This window comes from Amblyomma americanum, chromosome 5 (assembly GCF_052857255.1).
Source record: "Amblyomma americanum isolate KBUSLIRL-KWMA chromosome 5, ASM5285725v1, whole genome shotgun sequence".
In the NCBI taxonomy this organism is placed as follows: Eukaryota; Metazoa; Arthropoda; class Arachnida; order Ixodida; family Ixodidae; genus Amblyomma; species Amblyomma americanum.
The window spans coordinates 202,230,329-202,249,589 of NC_135501.1; the positions used below are offsets into that span (position 1 = coordinate 202,230,329).

The 19,261-nt window shown below is 44.6% G+C and overlaps 1 protein-coding gene across 5 annotated transcripts in view; it reads right to left on the reverse strand.

Moving 5' to 3' along the window:
• Positions 1–2,267: 2,267 nt before the first annotated feature.
• Positions 2,268–19,261, reverse strand: part of LOC144133435 (tectonin beta-propeller repeat-containing protein 2) — a 34,817-nt gene continuing 17,823 nt past the window's right edge. For 3 of the 5 annotated variants that reach the window (XM_077666529.1, XM_077666531.1, XM_077666532.1), the window contains exons 10-19: positions 18,451–18,746; positions 16,951–17,163; positions 14,771–14,912; positions 13,537–13,738; positions 12,515–12,604; positions 11,066–11,293; positions 9,056–9,231; positions 5,696–5,764; positions 4,037–4,304; positions 2,268–2,872 (exon numbers count right to left, since the gene is read on the reverse strand). In XM_077666529.1, coding sequence (XP_077522655.1) covers positions 2,712–2,872; positions 4,037–4,304; positions 5,696–5,764; positions 9,056–9,231; positions 11,066–11,293; positions 12,515–12,604; positions 13,537–13,738; positions 14,771–14,912; positions 16,951–17,163; positions 18,451–18,746 — 1,845 coding nt within the window. In that variant the 3' untranslated portion in view covers positions 2,268–2,711. Of the gene's footprint in view, positions 2,873–4,036; positions 4,305–5,695; positions 5,765–7,300; positions 7,346–9,055; positions 9,232–11,065; positions 11,294–12,514; positions 12,605–13,536; positions 13,739–14,770; positions 14,913–16,950; positions 17,164–18,450; positions 18,747–19,261 lie in introns of all 5 variants that reach the window. The other 2 variants (XM_077666528.1, XM_077666533.1) reach the window with 2 other exon arrangements.

A 19,261-nucleotide genomic window follows, 5' to 3' on the forward strand; every position in this document is an offset into this window, starting at 1 on the left:
TCCACATACCTACTGAAATTTATTCGCAAACAAAAAATGAAATAATTGCCAGCAATGAGTCAGTGCGTTATATTAACAGTGAATCTGGAGCCACTGAAAGCTACATTTGCATGGCCATGGTACCGCATCACCGGCACCTTTAGATGCCCGAGTGACGTAGGAAAATACTTCTGGCGCAGTCGCAGAAAACTGTAAGGCCTTGTTGAATGGGTTGTATTGCAGGCACATTTGTACATACCTTAATGCCATTCTGCTTAAATGAGATATCCAAAGGCAAGCGCTGCAGTCAAAAATGGTATCCATCACTAGACCATCTAGCGATTCAAAAGGTATTGTAAAACTCTCACCTTGAAGGCATCAAGCTCAAAGATAATGCATTCAAAACAAGCTTGTTTACCTAAAAATGGCATTTAGAGTGCGATATATAGCACTGTGCAGGCTAAACATCGAAAATTGGTGGTTGATATACGTAAACTAAAGCATACATCGTGAATACATCCTCCGCTACACCTGTTGCTCTTTACATTTACATGCTGCTACATCTTTATTACAAAAAAAGATTACAAAAAGTTTGCGTAAGAATGTGGCCCCTTTGGTCTCTCTTCAAAACCCTTTAAAGTATCCCTCTCAAATTGAAATTTACAAAAGGAAAGCTTTCCCTTTAGTACAAGTTAACCCCCCAAAAAAATATGGCAAAAAAAAGCTAAGGTGGCCATACGAAACAGTATGAATGTGGATACTATATTTTAATTAAGATCACAGAAATATCAACCCTACGGGTATTTAAGGAACCGGTAGTGCAATATATGATTTAAAAAAAAAAACAAGCTATTTCCTAAGCTAACAGAGGTATAGTTCTCCGATGCAAGTGTTCTTTGTTGAGTCCTGTTTCTATCCTAAGGCAAGATACCCAAGGCAAGGATGCATGCACGGCACAACCATTCAAATGGTCACAACACACGAATAAACCTGCATTCAAAGCATGGTACGCAATTATAACTATCACAGGACTGGTACTTAATGACAAAGCCACTACAAATGAAACGAAGAAGGCTCTACATACTACAGGGTGTACAAGCTATTCCAAAAAGCACCATTCTTGGGAAACAGTGAGCACAAGCAGGCTTATTGCATTTACTAAGTTGGTCACAAGAAATTGCCCTGCCCTGACAAGAACAGTAGCTTTTTTTTCTGCAAGTGACGGCACTGCACAATATAACTCCACAACTCCTTTGAATTAATCACTGCTCTCATATAATGGACACCTTATTTGCAAGATCTGCAGGCACTTGATACTAGCACCAACAAAGTTTCAAACCATTAGTAGCGCTGCCTCCCTTCTTTTTCTTCCCTTTTCCAAGTCGCCACAAAAGCACAATTTCTAAAATGTCTCAAAACAAAAGTTTCTACGAACACCGAATGTTCCAGGCAAGCCATTTCAGCCAGAACCTGATTTTCCAGCACCCAAAAACAGGAAGAAAAAATATTTTTTTTTGCATGTGAACACACCATGAAACCAAAGGCAACGCGTTCTGTGGTGCCACCATTAAAAAAAAAACGGGGGGAAGTTTACAGCAACAGCACCACCCATTTCATTCCAACTGATGCCATAATTGCTGCTACCATGTGCATTTAGAAATAAATAAATGTGCAGCAACATGACATCTGCATGGTTCTTAGAACCTACTGAGCAGTGTGCAATCTGATAAATCACACGGAGGCAAAACTGCCAAGTCTGACAAAATAATAACAAGGCAAAAAATGTATGAAACATGCCCAGAAAATCTGCCTTTCAGGCTACAGTACATTAAATTCAATAGAATTTATACTTCACAAGCACCTTTTCCTTTCCTCAAAAGACGAGGAAAAAAGTGCCAAAACACGTACTACCAGCTAAACATTGAGCAAAGCATAACAAAGCTCCATAAGTGAAGGAGTTAGCCCAAGTGCGGCAAGTTGTAACGTCTAACATCATTCCTAGTTTTGCCTGGAACAGGACAGCAATTGTCTAGATTCCCACTGCAACTCCAACATAGTCAGACCTGCCTCTAATGCCATTTAGAATGCCTACAAAACACAGAAGAAAAAGAAGCCAGTAAAATAAAAAAAAATGATGTGTCAATTCACAGAGCACAATGATAACGTACAGGGTGTGGCTTGCTAATAGAGGACATTATAAATGCCCCTCTTTTTTTAAACTGCCAAGTCGCCGATGCTAAAAATATGCTAAATTTGCAACTGGTAGTGGTTTTTGTTTCATAGCACAGTTGGTTGGAAAAATAGCCTGTTATGTCCAAGACATACAAATATTTGTTCTCTACAGCAGTTCGAGATCACAATGTATAATTGTACAGCCTATCAAGTAAACCACTGCCTGCTACTAGGAAAAGTTCTGGCTGCGTTCTCCAATACCAGCTTATGCTGGCTTTCAATTATTAGCAATACAGCTAGTGCCAGATGTCTTTTCAAGCAATGCAGCCCATTACTGGTTAAGCCACTGTGCAGAAAATGGCCTACTTACTTCACTTTTCTCTGGACGAACCAGGCAAGTTTCGCAGCCAGACATTATGGTTGTCAAAACACATCACTATAAGCTGCATCCATGTGAAGTGAGAGTTCAGGCCAGTTGGCCATTTACAACCGTTGTTATTAACAATGCCACAGCTTGTATAAGAATGCCCGAATGTTCTCGAGGTGCACTGCTGCAAGTGTCAGACAAGCTCCCATCCATCCATGTCGGCGTCGGACTTCTCTGCAGAGGCAGACAGGCCCAGAGTGTCCATCTCATTAATGCGTGATGGCAGCTCACAGGTTGACAACTGGAGCGCAGAACCATCCGTGGCCACGGACCAGAGCCTGTCGTCGATAGACACTGCAACATATAAGTGAAATGGCAATGTTAAACAAACAGCTGGAAAAAGGTAAAAGCCACTGACACACCGTGCATAAGCACAAACACAAACAAATGCAAAAAAAATGCAAACTAGTGTCATAAATAAATACAGCTCGGACTAGAAAATCCAGCTTAACATAGCCCAGTGCTACTCGCCACCTGAAAACAGAAGTTCCTTGCCACCAGGAGGGGTAGCTTAACCTGTTGCAGTGATCCAACAACCACAACGTCTATCATTCGCTTAAAAGCTGGAGCTGCATTTGGACTTTCAGTTAGCGTGATAGAGCTGCATGGCAAAAAAGCCGCCCATTAAGCTTCAACAGAATGTAGCTGAATGTTTCTGCAGTTCTCCACTTTGAAGTATAGATTCACACATCATAGGGTGTCATTCTGCACCCCATCACTTACAGGAACCCCTGCCCTGAAGACACAGTTGAGGTATGTGCACAGTGGACTGTGATGAAAAAATAGGGTGAAGGTAACACGAAAGCTGGACAGGAAGTGCCTTCGTGTTTCCTTCGTGCTATTTTTTTCATCATGAACACTCACCAACTCACCCACTTTCGGTTTTACTTAACCTGAACTATGTGATGCTGGAGCACTGGTACTGGTGGTACTGGGGTACTATTATCGTAATCACAAGACACAGTTACAATAGTTTCGCTGCACTCAACTCAAACTGGGTAGTCTGCACTTCAAAGCTCCTCCAATGACAGTGCCTGTGGCACCATCTTTTAATAGTTTCCAGGAAACATTTATGTGGCGCAACTTGGCGCACAAGCAGGAGAAAGGACCAAGACAAATGCAACATGTGATGTCTATTCCATGCCTTTCATTTCCTCTGATGAGTTTGGGCAGCACTATATGTGGGCTCATGAACAATATAAACTGCGGAATACCTGGTTATATGCTGTGGTTCAGCTATTACGGTTTTTAGGCTGTCCCTAAGAAACATAATAACTCAACAGAAGCATACACACGGACTTACGGGCATGAATCCACCAAGGTCAATGCTCATGAGCTGTAGCTCATAGCTTTCCATACATTCTGATTCAGGCAACCACTATAGGGCTAAATATAGAAAACCTCACGAACTAGTCATCTATGTTCCATCATGCTTATAAAGAGTACTTGCTCACTTACCGGCGAGACAGGTGGCGTGACCCGGAATCCTCTTCCAGTAGTCCCCAACAAAGTTGTTGTTGGAGATTCCAAAGCGGCGGTAGATTTCTCCTGATGGTGTCAGCGCCCAAACAGCCTTCTCACTGACACAGAGCTGGCGCGCCTGAATGCCAGGCACCTCCACCCAGCTGGTGCCGATGTGCAGCTCGGGGTAGATGCCCTCGCGGACGTAGATGCGCTTGCGATTGTCAATAGCCCAGACCATGAAGTTGCGGGGACCCACATATACCTGGGTGACAGAATACCACTCAATGCGCACACTTGTAAAGCACGCGATCAGAGAGCCTTCAAAATGCATTGCCCGCAGGGGCGAGGTGTGCTGCTCACATTAATACAAGTGACAGACATAGAAAGGCACCATTGCCTGCAACTAAATATGCTGTGGCAGCTATTACATAAATCCCAGTCATTACATGGTCTAAGTATAGCCTCAGCCTATCTTGCTTCCTGCACTCAGTATATGACATGGCAAGACATCTAGCCCCTGGTTCTGTCATGCGGCAGCACATAAGGCATCTCTGCAAGACTAGCCCCAAGGTATTTGTTAGTGTGTGAAAAGAAAGGAGCATGTCAAAGTAAAAAGTTATCATGCAATCACACAAGAACACAGGCTGGTTAGTACAGTAAACTTTGAAGAACTAAGGGTGAGCTTGAAACTATTAAGACAAAAAAAAAAATCTGCATATTTAGTTTTTAGACAAAAAGAGAGGCTGCATAAGAAACAAAACTGACTCAAGTGCTGCTGGGCAAGGGCATGTCAACGAGCATTAAACATGGAATACCTTTTCCCACACATCCTCAGGAATAAAACTTACAATCACTAAGTCAGCGATTAGCATACAAAAAATCAAGTTGCTTATGACCAGTAACATACAAATGAAAAGATTGTTTGTGGTTACTGCAAACCTTCAAACAAGGCCTCTCATACATATGTGAGGCCTACCTTCCACAGAGCTAGAAAGCACACTATGACACAACAGTCAAGGTGCCATAGTAGTTAGGCTTCTTGCAACTTGCTGAAAAGATGGCTTCTAGTATTCTTTCACAAGGCTAAAGTTGAGGCAGCACTGTGCCGAGTAGTATTTCAAGCAGGCCAAACACATTCGCACAGGATACATTACGTTAACCACTACAGAGGGCGATTCGTTTGTAGCGGAACAGAGCTCTGCCTACTTGGACACGGTAGTTCACAGAGAAAACTTGATACATTTTTATGTGGATTAAATGACAGGGATACTACAAACGGGTGACGCTGCAGTTTTACTTTACACTAGTTCATTTTTGAGAACTTAGAGGGCACTACCAGTATACTATGCATGTCCCCTACCTCCCTCATTTTCAGAACGGAGCAAGTTTGTCGAGTCTTCATGCGAAGAAAACACACGCCAGTGAAAACATGCAGTGCAAAGGCTGCACTTCTCCGAGGAGACCGAAAACAACTTCTTCAAAACCGAAGACACCAGCAGGCATTTGAGGTTGCAAAAAGGAAAAGACCGTGCAACTGACTTGCGTCTACGGGTGCCAAGAGTGGTCAGTGGCATGCGATGAGAGGAAAAGTGCAAGGTTAGGGTTAGAGAACTGCTGACACATGCAGAGGAATGCCCGTCACGCCCAACCTACCTTTGTGAGATGGGGCTTCAGAAACCTTGAAATCTCAAAGGGCAACGAAAAGGGGTTTTCTGACGTGGACTTGGGTGTTGCCAGAAGACAGAACGGAAACGAAACATGATGGGTGTAAACAACTCAAACTGCCCCCAGCAAAACATATGACCAAGAAAACCCTTGAAGAGACCCAAAAACAAAAACAAAGACGACAGAACAAAGGCTAGGGCAGGGGAGAAAGCTGCAAAAACGAATAACAATAAAATAGAGACATGACACCGTCACTAGAGAATAGGGTGAGGCCCCTTTGATAGGTACATATTTACAAAAAATGGTACAAAGCTTTTTCTTGAGATTGTCTCTACTGACGACAAAATGCCGGATCCAGCATATTTTCAACCTTTTCAGTCATCACTGCATTAGAAAGGTAGGCTTCCAAAAAATTTCAGGTCGGGCAATGGCAGCGGCCATGAGACCCTCATTCAATGAAGACTCTACTGGCCAAAAAGAAATAAAAAAGACACTTAAGGAAGCTTTGGAAATGTTGTAAATAAATCATTCTTAAAATAACGTGAAAAAGACACGGATGCAGAGAAGACACATACACACGAGCGGTCGTGTGTACGTCTCTCCTCTGCATCTGTGTCTTTTCGCGCTGTTTTAAGAATGATCTGCCACCAACTCGCCCAAGCTTCTACTTTGTCATAAATAAAGATGTTCCAATTTTACCCAATTTTTGACCTTTTGCTATAGTACTATGATTGCCTTCACTTCGAATAGCCATGGGATAAAAACAGCATGCTGCTTCTGGCTGACACTGAACCCCAAGTTAAATCAAACAGCAAAGCTGTCGCAGATCCTTTAAAGCCTAGCTCATTTATCAATGTTCACTCGTCGTCAAAAGTTCATGAAATGCGACTCTGGCGAAAAAATTTCATTGCACTGCATCAAGGGCACATTGCTCAAGCTCTGCTTATGTACAGTGTCGCTCAATATGAAAGGGAACACGGTAGCACGTGGCCACTGTGCTTCGTGAAGCACTACTGCTGAGCGCTGGCGAGAAGGGGTGCCACCAGGCGCATGCGCAGAAAGAGCAGCTGGCCGTGCTTATTGCGTATGCACCTTGGATGCCGATTCTAACCTACTCTCAGCAGCAGCGGACACGCACTCACGCGTTCCCTTTCTTACTGAGCGACCCTGTACTACGTGCAAGCAAAGACGGATGTACATAAAGCTTCTGACTGTGGGTGTAGGTGCTATCACTTTTGAGCGACAGACTTGTACGGTGGCGGCCAACATGCGAGCACATTTCTGCACACTGAATAACAGATATGTGCACACAGCACAAGCACAAGACAACAAAAGGCCTTGCTGAAGCAAAAACGAAAAAAATATAGGTCCGACGGGTGACAGCGGTGCTGTGAACATGCTTGCAGATGTAAGTGGCGCATGAACTGAATATGCATTACTCAAGCAAGTTGCATGCAGTTTATTCATCAAAAGGCTCAGGATACAGATGCAACAGAACTTTTTGATGACTGCTTTGAATTTGTAGTGCCAAGACAAAACACTGCTCCTTGACTTCATAGGACACAAGGGACCACTTCATTAACTATCACTTACCTCGAGAAAATAAAGGCAGTAGACGCCACCAATAGATGGCGCTCCCTGCATTTCATTTGCATTTAGAGTTTCAATATATTCAAGGAAAATGCACCTTCAATGCATGCAACTTGTGACAGCGTCTATAACAATGCCTGAAAAATTCCGAGGAGTGTATCCTGTGCAGTATTCGCGACACAGACTGCCTAGCTGGCTTAACTCAGTTATGCTGGCTTGGCTCAATGGCTTGGATCACTAGTAGTTCCATGCAGCAATGCATGTGAGAACTGTTGATGTTATCAGAGTTTCTTTTTTTGAATTTTCATAAAAAATTTAACCCGTCTGCCACATTCAACAAGACCGACAACACTTAAAATGTTTATTCAACAAAGCAGTCATAATTCAAAATAACTTTCAAGTCCATTTCATAGCATATGCAATCAGCTCATACCGATCTTGAAACTAAGAAAGGCAGTTTTTGTCAAAGGCAGTTTTTGACTGGGTCTACAGACCCAGTCAAAACGTAATTTTCTGAATACTCATGAAACACTTTCATACACAGTAAAACCTCATTAAGGCACATTTGCTTAGTTCTGCTTAGAGTGATCGGGACCTGGTTTAAGTGCTTTCAAGGCTGCCCTAGTAGCTGTGAGACCACCTTGTTGGCAGACATCATGGCTTTCTCTGGTCCTACATGAATAAAAGCTTCCGCACGTGCCTTCCTTCATGGAATACTACCACATGAATCATCTTTTACCAGGTCAGTGGATATATTTAAGCTGTTTTTGGTTAGGACGGACTACCACTTTGAACGCAGTTTTACCGTGCTCTTGAGAGGTACGCCTTAATGAGGTTTTGCTGTATTCTACCAAATACTATCTGAGAAAAAAAACATGTAAAATAGTATATGTATACCTCAAAAATTTCTTCACATCTTCAGCAACAAACAAAATGTCCCCAACTGAAGCTGATGAAGGAAACTGCTATGGCTCTAGACTCAAAGAAGTAGGTACACCACGCGCTCATGTTATTTCTGAAACAGCACATAGGGACTTAGAAATGACAGAACTGAAAAAGACACGCCAAAATGTGTTTTAGACCATTTGTTATGCAATGTTTTTATTTTTCTAGCCCATGTTTCAGTTTAGGTTTTTGGCAGGTTGTGATGTCAGAAGAGCCTACATGAAAGCAGCACGAGTCCCACGTACTCACAGAACAGTGAATGCATTCGCTGCTACATCATTTGGTGCAAGTGCGTGCAACTTTTGATAGTTGTACGGTTCACAGCAGATGGCGAACAGAAAATGCATCGCAGTTCTGTGAGAACACGACTTGTGGTAGTTTTGAGCAATTTGTGTAAAACTTCATGTCTGCATTAGACTCATGGAAATCAGAATGGAGTAGGCTTGGGCAGGTTGGTAATTCACTGTAACACAGCAAACATAGTGCAGGAAGAACTCAGGACAAAGAAGAGACGGGAGAAGTGCTAGAATGGAATAGGCTTGGGCAGGTTGTAAAATAGGCTTGGGCGCTTGTCCCGTCTCGTCTTTGTCCTGCGTTCTTCCCTCGCTATGTTTACAGTGCTACTCGTCGTAAACCATGAAGCGAACTTTGAAAGAGGACAGCAAAGGGTGACGCAGTCACTTTGGTGCTATTTGTCAAGCCGCTATTGTCATGCAGACATCAATAGGTCATCATGTTGCCTTGACTTTACCACTAGGCACTGCTGCACAAACCCACCTAGCGTTCGAATGCAAGCAGTGTAAGGCCACTTACCGCGGATATGAAAGGCGACTCTTCCTGGTAGCCTGACTCAACGGGCACCCATGCCGGAGGTAGCGTTCGAGGTGCAGGCGGCCGTAAGGAACCAATGCGCATGTACACTGTTCCTTTGGTGTCGCACGCCCACACCGTTTCATAGCTGCAGCTCAGATGAGTCAGCTGGGCATCACCTGCATTTGTCACGATGCAGACCATACAGCCAAACCTGCGGCCGTGTCGCACCGTCTCGTATCGTGACGCGAGGTGGTGCGGACATGACGAAGGCATGGCCGTGGCTCGGATAGAGTCTGATATCGCTTGCAAGTGGAATGTAGGGAGCGCTGAAGTTTGGGATCTTTAAAGCCGGTTTTTCGCAGAAAGATTTAATTTTTTGAAGTTTACGGATTTTTCAGACTGTTCAATTATTCGGACCATTCTCCAGGTTTCGCTGAGTCTGAGATATCGGTCAGCGGCTGTATTCGCGCCGTCGCCTAATCAATGTGTCAGTTGCCGATCTGCCAAGGACATGAAAGGCGACCATCCGCCAACCAGATCTGTCAGTGTCACTGGCCTGAAAACATGTTACACTAGAATAATATGCGGCTGTCGATTGTGCTGGTGTCATTGTCAGTCTAATGTGACTATGGTGACCACAGACACCATCATCGAATTGTTTTACAAATGAAAATAAGCGAATGGACAAAAGCCAAACTCGATGCCATTGAAATACAGTGAGTGAACGCTAAAGCATTCAAGTGCATTTCAAAATTGTCGCATAACACCGTGAGAGTCCTTTGAATCTGAATGCCATTCCAAGTCTTGAATGCCATTCGGCTCAGGTGACATTCAAACATACCAGAGCAGCATGCCTCTTGCCAGATTGCATGACATGCTTTCACACGGAAACCGCCCCCACGTTCCCTGGGCAACCAACTTGCCTCCCCTTGGCAACCAATCCGCATAAGAAAATGATCAGTGACTATTGAGACAGTTATGCGGTTGATGAGTTGGGTCACGACCGACTCCTAATGCAAGCGCTTGTTTAAAATTCAGTCGTCATACCAAAGAAGCTTCACAAATAACAAGAAAATCGTATGTATGTGACTGATGCTCGCACAATGCATATGTGAAAATCTTGGCTGATGAATAATATGCATAGCTTAATCACTATCACAGTGTCTCATTTGACAAAAACATTTCCTCACCGATAAGGTAGTCATACAACGGAGTTCCCTGTGAGACACGTAAGAAAGTTACACAGGGCAGGCAATTAGCATCTTCCTTATGTGTCTTGTTTTTATTTTTTTTTAGCTATGGCACCAGCAATGAAATGTGTTGAGTGAAAGCAGTGCAGGCCAAGGCATATTACTTTTCAATCTTTTTAAGGCAGGTTCAGCTAACTGAACGTGCCAGCAATTATCCCATCTCAAAAAGCTCAACTTTCCATCCTGCTTATGTGGCTGAGACAGTAGCTTACAACTGAGCACAGCCTTTACACTAATGAAACAGTCAGAGCCAAGCGACAGTGGAATCAGCCAATGACAGAGCATGGCCTTATTGCGACTTCGGTTCCATCTAGGCCTCGCTAAAAAAAAAAAAGAGTTCACAGCTGGTACAGCAGTAAGGCAGTGGAGAATAATGCCCACGGAACAGGCCTACATTCCGTCCCTGTATTACAAGAGGTTCTACAAATGGTAAGAAAGCCATGCAGTGGGAAAACTCATTCCCTGCATTTCTTTTCATAACTTCATGTTCCACATATCCCACCCTGCTTCTAAGCCTATTCTCAACGGCACACTCGGCGAGTAAGAACAAAAAAAAAAACACCACTCTTCCTCGTCGGAAATCAACGGAAAGACTATCAGTGCAAGCTGAAACACATTGAGTACACCTATTAAAATTAGCAAACAAGATACACCAATGACGACAAGTATCCAACAACAAAAAAAAAATACGCACAAATGGCAAGGCAGCCACGCACCAAAGTCACGGAGCATGACTACCTAGTGCACCTGTAGTTATTACCTAGCTGTGAGATGTCCAGCGGTACCCAAGTGTCGCCCATGGGGTGGTGAGGGTTCTGCCCCGTACGCACCAGCACCTCTCCCGTGGTGGTGAGCACCCACAGGGACTCGGGCGAGGGGGCGATGCAGACGAGTGAGGTGCTGCGCGGGAGGCCCACGGGGAACCATTTGCGCAGCCTTGATGACAGCGCCACCAGCTGCCCACCCGTCTGCAGGCCCCACACGACGCCTGGGACACAGAGCAAGAGAGACAGCGATGCCGTGACAAGCTGCGTGGAAGAGGGGATTGACAACCGCACCTAGATACAGCTTGAGAACACCACCAGAGGAGCTCCACCTGTGCATTTGGCAAGGGATGTCATCCCTATCATCATCTTACAGGCAGCCTTTCCGTTCAAGGTAAGAAGGAAGTGCAAGAACTTTAAAGACAAAAAAATTGACTAGGACGATCATGAAACCTGATGAAAGAGTGCTACGATGGTAATTAGATTTGCCCTCAATAAATACTTCAATGCTTTTACTCTTAACGAAAGCTTTTACTCTAAGCTGAGGCTTCACACGAGAGACAGCATTTTACTGGAGGGTAAAGTTGGGCACAGCTTCTTAAGGGTGATGTTGGGTGGATGGGCAGCCCCTGAACCCCTGAACTAGGAGGGGAGGAGGGGGGGGGTGGCACTTCTGGAGTGTGGAGGCTGCACTTGCCAATGCTTCACCCAGACAGCGGCAGCTCTTTCACCAAATGCCACCAGTATACTGAAATTGCAGTAAAAAAAAAAAAACATACCAAAAGTCGTATCATGGTGGCTCATAACTGACAGCCTGAGAAATCTATGGCGCAGCAGCTAATCAGTCATGTCCAAGCCACTGTGGTGGCTCAGTGCTTATGGCGCTTGGCTGCTGACCCGAAAGACGCAGGTTTGATTCCGGCTGTGGCGGTCAAAGTTCGATGGAAGCGAAATTCTAGAAGCCCGTATACAGCGCGATGCCAGTGCACGTAAAAGAACCTCAGGTGGTCGAAATTTTCCGAGCTCTTCACTATGGCGTCCTTCATAGCGGGAGTCGCTTTTGGACGTTAAACCCCCATAAACCATACACCAAACCATAATCAATCATGTCCGATTCACAATTGTGATTGATCCCTAAAGAGGCTGCACCTTTGCTCCTTCTGAAGCTGCTCTGTTTGAACTATTTTGTTTGCAAGAAAAGAAATTCTCAGTTCCATTGAGTGACCAAGCTGCACATTCTGCCAGCAAAGCCTGCTTTTCTAATGTCTGGCAGGCTAGCAATGTTGAAAAGAGGAAGAACCTCGTAAAGGAAGGAGCCCCAGCAAAGGGGCATTTCATGGTTCCAATCCTGAGAGGAAAGACAGAGGCACTATGCAGCTACACCCACCTACACCCATGTGATGCAGAAACAGGGACAACTCATGCAAAGGTGTCTGTCCTCTTACCCTCATCTTTGAAGACTCCACTTGCTGCAATGTCCGTCCACTTTGATCCTGAGGGCAGAAGGTTAACGTGCGCCTTCTCCCAGAAGTAGCCTGCATGAGAAGAGTGAAAATGTGCATCCAGCAGCAAACATGACAAATACGACTGCAAACACTGCAAATGTTCAGCTGTGGAAGCCCTCTATTCAAGAATTCTTCACAGCTACAGCACAGCTTTACAATGTGCGCCATCGGCATTATACAAGTATGCTGGCGATTTTAGATCCCCATTGCAAAGCTGGATGCGTGCCATTAACGGGCCCATAAGTTTATAAACAGAGACAAACCAATAATCGAGCATACTTCACCTGTGGCAGTGAAAGAAAAACAGCACCAGGCTTGATGACTGTGACTCATCACTAGTAATATTGGTACAAAGCCTCGTGAAGAGTATAGCTCGGGCCTGAGAGTTGAAGGGCTAATTATGCTATTCTTTTTCTTTTCATACATTTTCTGGTGGAGTCCAATCCCCGTTCTTTTTACAGTAGCAGTAAACCAGTGGCTCTTTGCGACATACACGGTGCTTACTGGCACTGCTTACTGACACATTCTGCTTTTATAACTGATTATCGCAATTGCTTCAGATCTCCTAAACAGGGTTGCCGTGGTAGTAACGATGACGATGATCTAAATTTTAATTGTGCAAGGGCAGCTTTGGCCAAACAGCGCCATGGCTAACATGCTTTTGGTCTGCACCAGGCGGGTCAGAGGCCTATTTTCCCAAGTATTTCACTCCAGAGAAGCCCTGCACCAGGCCGGGGGAAGCTTGCACCGGTCGGACAACCAGTGTGTACCCTGCGGCAGCAGGTATTGAACCCCGCACCTCCTGCATACGAAGCGGCTGCTGAAACGGCTAAGCCACGGCTGTAGCCGTTACTGGTAGGGCCCACTGACAAATTCAACACTAGAAAAAGCATTAATGAATCGACTACAATAACGCACTAGTGAAAAAAATTAGTGGGCGGCATGCACAAAGAAAGATGCACCTGTAATGTCCCTCCGGCAGGAGTAGAGGTGGGAGGACATGCTTTCGCAGAACCAGACACCGTGCTTCCCCGCCACCAGGTGCCACTTGCCCCTGCCGAGAACCTTGTGCGAGATCTTCTCGGCGCAAAACACAGAACTGAGGTTCTTCTGCATCTTGGCCAGGGGCGGAGCCATTTGGTAGACAAACTCGTTCAAATCCACCTGGGCACATTACAGAAGGAAGATGGAAGACAATAAGAGGAAGACCAAGCAAAAAATATTTCACACTGCCCTTAATACAACCGAAGAGGTGAACACAATGGTAATGACCACGACCGGTATTGTTCAATATGGGAGGCTAGTTGCTATGACATCCCCTGGGTCACTCATGAAGGGACTCTCCCGCACCCCACAGCGATCCACTGAACTTTAATTTCTGACGTGAACAGGGTCCCAGATGGTTTCATGTACTAATAAAAATAAGAAAAATGGCCTTACTAAAAAAAAAAAAAAGCTTCCTTAGTTCACAGTATGGAATAATAGAAATTACGCAAGCTAGTTTTGTAGCATAGCACACTGCCTTTAGCACGGTTCCCCCTTGCCTTGTCCAGAAGCTCTCATGCCAAGTTATCTTTTCATTAAATGTCAACAGCGTAATACCTCGCCAAATTAAATAATTTCGTGAAAGTCGATTCCACATATACTGAACTCGAAGTGGATTGTGAAATAGTTCGGTACACCACATCGCTCGCCAAGTGTCGCTAGGCCTAGCTCACTTCGTGCCAAAGGCACAGCGGGCAGGAGAAGCCATTGCTGATAATAGGTCAAATTCTGTTCCCAGTTCGCTATAAACGCAACATCTCAAGATTTTGGTACAGGCGATATCTGCGTTGCTGGTTTCCTCGCATTACAGCAGTGTAGCACTGAAAATTTCTAAAATAATTTTTGCACTCCTTGCTTGAAAAAAGCTTTTATGTTATTTACGTCACATTTTTAATTGCAAATAAGAGTAAAAATTATCCCCACAAAAGAACAAACACATCACGGCGCAAAAGGAACCAAAAACGTCACTAACTGGATAAGCTGCTTCCTTGAGACTTCAAAAGTATGCCTCTCTACGCATGCTACTGAAGCCCATTATCAAATAAATTCCTCCGTAAAACAGGCTCTTTGCTCTGCGAGAATGCAAAATTGCAGAAACAAGCGGACTACAGGTGAGATCGAGGAGACTAAATAATATAAAAAAATCTCTACCTGCCACCACTCCTTGTTGTAGCCACAGGGGACACTGTTCTTGAGGTTCGTCTTGAAGAAGACATTTCCTTCGCTGTCAATGAGCCAGCCAGTGCTGTTGTAGCCCAGAGAAATGCACGCTGGGCTTCCTTTAGAGGGCAGGCTACAAAAGAGACCACAAGCACACTTCCGTGAAAACAACCATAAGCTCTCTCCTGTCAATTTTTTTTTGCTTTCCCAATAGCTTGAAGCACACCAAAGGTGCCCAGCTGGATAGTCGCATGATACAAGCTCTGAGAGCATATGACCACAATTCTATCTTACCCCAATACTTTTGCAGCACACCTGTTATAAAGTATACAAGCAAGTGAACCTCACGTCTTCCCGTCCGCAACAGGCGACGCAAAGTTGGCACTCATATGTGGCCGTAAGTTTAAAATGAAGATTCCATGCCAAGTCGACTAGCAGGCAAGCACTGCACCTAGGCAATTTTGCATCTACCAGAGGCAGTGCACGCATGATGCCGAGGTCTGGCCATGTCAGATCACTGCTTCGCATGCAGATGAGAGCGAAGGAGTGCTATCTTCGTTGCCTGCACTCGCAATAACACTTTCCCACGTCATAAATGCAGTGAAGATACCTTGCGAGGGTGAGCAAAAGATGCCGAGAAGCTCTCCTGACATAAACATTTTCTTGCAAGAAAGCATTCTCATTTCTTTTTTCTTTAACCTGCCTCGAGATTGCCTTGCTGACATTTTCAAGTACCACTGTGAGGAGCCACCACTGATGATGGTCACTGCGAAAGTTCATCTTAACCGAAGGACACGCGAGACGGTCCGTCTTAAGTGAATTTTTTTATATGGTGTCCATGCGAAACCAACGCAATGCTTTCATATTACTCATCTTATCCAACAATTCATTATAACTGAGTTCATCTTAACAGTAGGCTACTATATACCATCCAAAAGGTATCAATGAGAGCTTGCTAACCGAATAGTGTTTGTTGATTCACATAAGCTATTACGGACACAGAAAGTTATGGCCACCAATGTCTCTCCAAAGGTATGTGGCGCCTTCCCTGTTTTGAGCTGTACGCTAAAGAAATAAAAGGTACGTTCCTACTGACGGGAGAAGCCAACAGTCACTGAAACCACGAAGGAACTGAGATATGTTACTATTTTACGATGGGGCCAATTGTACGAGCAAATTAATTGCATTATTGTTTTGTGAAGGAGATCATTTGCAGAAAGAATAAAGTGACAACTATATGCCACCAGTGGGATCCAAACCCACGACCTCTGCAAGTCACATTAGTGCTCTGCCAACTGAGATAGGGCAGCAGCTGTGTGCCTTCTACTTTTCAAAATATTTACATTAAGCCTAATTTGTCGTTGACAAAGCTCACCAGTGTCACACCCTACAGTAGAGAATGTGGTGCGATCTTGTGTACAGCAAAGTGTCATACAGAACATGGTCGAATAGGGAAAGCAGAAGCTGTGCTGTGCTGTGTAGCTGTGCACCTCAAAAACTGTAGACACCTCATTTTAGCTGCATAATTTCTTCACTGTAATAATGCATAAGACATTAAGATGCATTTATCACCACGTAGCATTCGCCTACGACTGCCAAATAATTTAGAATTGGATTTCTTCTTTCATGCCATTTCAGTTTCGATTTCATCAACCGAATGATGCCTGCTATGTTTAAAAATTGATAGTGAGGGACAAAAAAAACTGCGACGCAACCACTGATACGTTGTTTGCTGTCATTCTAGCTCTTGAAGCAAGCTGGCTTAAGCACCGTAGTGAATTAAAACTGCGTCAGCTGTTATATCACATTTTTTTTTTTCATGTCTCATGCAGCCTTCACACCTTTTTATATGTCACCGCTATCATTCAATTGGTGAACACAAAACCGACACAGCATAAAGAAGAAATGCAATTATAAATTGTTTAGCAATCATTGGGGAAAAACAAAGGATGATCCATTCATCCTAATGCTTAGTGCATCATTTGAAAGAAGAGAACATGCAAGCAAAAATTTAGTCTACTCTCCTTTAATCGCTTATCATGTCCTATTATACTAGCTACCGCACGTTACCAAACTAATTGGCTTTCTTAAAATTTGCATAAACGAATCAAAGTGGAAAAAAATAAGTCAGCATGCCCGCACAAATCAAAGGAGGTGAGGAAAACACTTACGGCACATCTGTCCAACTGGTGCCCTGGGGCACCTTCGGTGAGATTCCGATGCGAGCAAGCAGCGTGTCCTGAGAGGTGAGCACCCATACAACGTCGTCGTAGCATGTGACTTGCTGCACTTTGAACAGGCAGCTCACCCCGTAGAAGGTCAGTGGCTTGCCGTGAGCCAACACGCTAGGGCACATGAACACATCCCCCGTGCCCGTCACGTACCTAAATTGAAAGCAAGCGTTTCTTTTCAGTTCAGTGTTCACATCTGAGAGCCGCTTACAACTAATGTCGTCTCCAATGTCGTCTAATGTCACTGCCAACTGTCACTGCTTTCCCAGTACAGCATGAAGAAGGCTTAGGTTTGTCCCATCCTTTTTTCCTTTTAGAGGGGTAGGGACACTGAATAATGGTTGTGTTGCTACATTTTAAATGATGCACTTGACATTAGTATGCATGGACAGCCATGTTGAATTCATTTGCAGCTGGTAAACGAACCATATTCGAATTTCTCGTTTGGCTTCAAGAGCCAAATGTTGGCTGACATATCAGAGGACTTGAGGTCACGTGAGGAATACAAAAAACTGAGATATAATCAAACACAGCTACTTCGTTGCGTTAATTCCTACAAACTCTAACACTAGCTTGCCACCAAGAACTCGAATGAGAACAAATGAATTGGTGGCTATATTACATCACAGTCTCAGTGTCTCATGCGACCTCAAGTCCTCATAGCCACCATACAGCTGTTAAAACCAGAACTAAATCAACACGAGAGAAGAAATTCAGTTACAGACTATTCACCAGGTGCAAATTAACTCCATGTGGTGTAAAAGAACGGCAGATTGGGCGAGTTGGAAATGCTCCATAATATTAAAGCAGCGCTAAGCAAGAAGGATGAATGGGTGTGTGTTCCCTTCTTTCTTCGTCCTTGTTATTTAGCGCTGCTTTAATATTATGTCCATGTGGTGATCCATGTACCGTAATGCTGTCTTATGCACCATTCCAATGAAAAGAGCACACAACGGAAAAAAATTACAAGACAATCAAACACCTGATATGACAGTTCTGTGAAAGTAGTTGGAAATATCCTTTAAGGCTCGCATAATGTGTTTACTATAATGACTGCTTTTGCTCTAAGCTGTGGCTTCACACATGCGACAGAAAGTTTAAGGAAGGCGAAGGCGGGTGAACGTGGTTCGAGGGTGGGCAGCCTTCTAGCTAGTGGGGGGGCTAGGAAGGTGGCTGGTGGGTGGTGCTTCTGGAGGGCGGAGACTCCTTCGCTTGGACTGGAGGCTTCACTTCAACAGACATCCGAATCCCAGTGGAGAGGGGGTGGAGGGGGTGGGAGGGGGGGGGGGGGGGCAGAAGCACTACGTTTGCTATAAAATTTGGCGCTCTCATCTACAGTCAGAATTACACATAGCTATCTTTCATCAAAACCTAACCATATCTGCTATACTGCACTGCCATAAGAAAATTCTGTGCCAGTTATAATGCTCTGTGGCTCACCAGGCTGAGGTCTCGGTAACGCTGACGCTGACCACACCCATGGCGACCTCGTCCCAGCCCAAGGCAAGGGGTTCGCTACGTAGGGGTGAGCGGGCTGCGTACAGCTTCTCCTTGTACACGGCCCAGAGTACGCTGCCCGATGGGGACAGGGCCACACGGTTCATGGGACGTGTCCCGCTTCGCCACGTGAACTCACGGCCCATGAGGCGCGAATAGAACACATTGTCCCGGCTGTCCACACAGCAGAGGTAGCCATCGCAGGCAGCCAGTGACACTATGGGCCCGGGTCCTTTCACCTGTCGCCAGAACAGGAAAGCCCAAAGGATACATAACTTATGAGACATTGTCACCAACCCTTTACTACGTTTTCTTCAACCCATATTGTGGCTGAATGATATAATGGCCAGTAACACAATGGGTCCATGGCCTTCAACCTGCTACCATCAAGAATATAAAAGCCCAAAGATTATACAGGCTGTTTCCATGAAGGTGATCAAAAATTTTTAAAGGATTTTTTAAGACATTAACACGGTTTCTGCGGCATTGCAACTCTACTGTTTGTAGGCATAAGAAAACAGGCGACTCTAGTATGCTGGTTAACAAACCTCTAATAGTTAACTTTTTAACTAGTGCGGTTAAGCACCCAGTTCCTATTAGAGGTTCGCAGCTGGCTGTCAGTAAGAGCCATATCAGCTTTAAAAATTTCAAAAATGTGATTACGTTCAGCGCTGTGCCTCAAAAAATTTTGACCTTCGCTCGCATATTTCAAACACTGCACCTCTTCAGCACGTGTGCTGCAATGACCACCAGT